General features: G+C 65.6%; 1 protein-coding gene across 1 annotated transcript in view; it reads left to right on the top strand.

Moving 5' to 3' along the window:
• The first annotated feature begins 109 nt into the window (after nt 1-109).
• The window catches only part of LRCH4 (leucine rich repeats and calponin homology domain containing 4), an 8,417-nt gene continuing 7,694 nt past the window's right edge, over nt 110-832 (top strand). Inside the window, exon 1 of the mRNA XM_025211088.1 lies at nt 110-366. Within this exon, the coding sequence (XP_025066873.1) occupies nt 256-366 (111 nt within the window). The 5' untranslated portion in view covers nt 110-255. The remainder of the gene's footprint in view (nt 367-832) is intronic.

Here is an 832-nt window from a genome sequence, read left to right as displayed (position 1 = left end):
CCCCGCCGCACCGTCCCTCCCCTCGCCACTCCTCTCTGTCAACAGTTTCGCCCAGGGCAGGTGGATTCTGATTGGCTCTCCTGCACCCGCTTGCCCGCCCCTCTGACGCCTCATTGGCGGCCTCCTCTGCTCCGATTGGTGGAAGCGGGATGTCCGCCCCCTGGCTGGATGGGGCCCCCTGCCCCGGCCGCGGCAGCTCAGTTTAGGAGCTGTGGCCACAGCAAACGGAGCTCGTGACCGCGGTGGGGGGTGGGGATGGCGGAGGCGGAGCTGCCCCCGGCCCCGGTCGCGGCCTGCGCCGGCACCGAGCGGGCCCTGGGTCCAGTGGTGGGCCCCCCATACCTCCGCCCCCTGGTGCCCTCTCCAGTAAGAGCCCTTTAAGCCCCGCCCCCTTTAAGCCTCCGCCCCCTGGTGGTTTTTAGGGGGAACCCATGGCTGCTGGTGGGACCCCCCAAGCCCCTCCTCTTTCTTTAGCCCCGCCCCCTGGTGGTCTTTCTAGGAGACCCATGGCTCTGGTGGGACCTGCTCTAAGTCCCGCCCCTTTGATTGGCCACACCCACTGGTGACTCCTAGGGGAGACCTCCCAAGCCATGGCCACTTGTGGGACCCCTTAAATCCTGCCCCCTTCTTTAGCCCCGCCCCTGGTGGCCCTTCTAGTGGCACCCCTCCACCCCAAGCCCTGCTTATGTAGCCCCTCCCCGCAATTAATGGGATCAATTAATGGAGATCAGGGCAGAGGTGTGTGGGGGTTGGGACCTCTTTTGGGTCTGAGTCCCACCCTAATTGTTCCCCTCTTTGCCCCGAGAGCTGGAGTATTGAAACGCGCCACCCC

Source organism: Alligator sinensis, unplaced genomic scaffold (assembly GCF_000455745.1).
Source record: "Alligator sinensis unplaced genomic scaffold, ASM45574v1 scaffold553_1, whole genome shotgun sequence".
Lineage (NCBI taxonomy): Eukaryota > Metazoa > Chordata > Crocodylia > Alligatoridae > Alligator > Alligator sinensis.
This window is presented reverse-complemented; position numbering and strand designations above follow the sequence as displayed.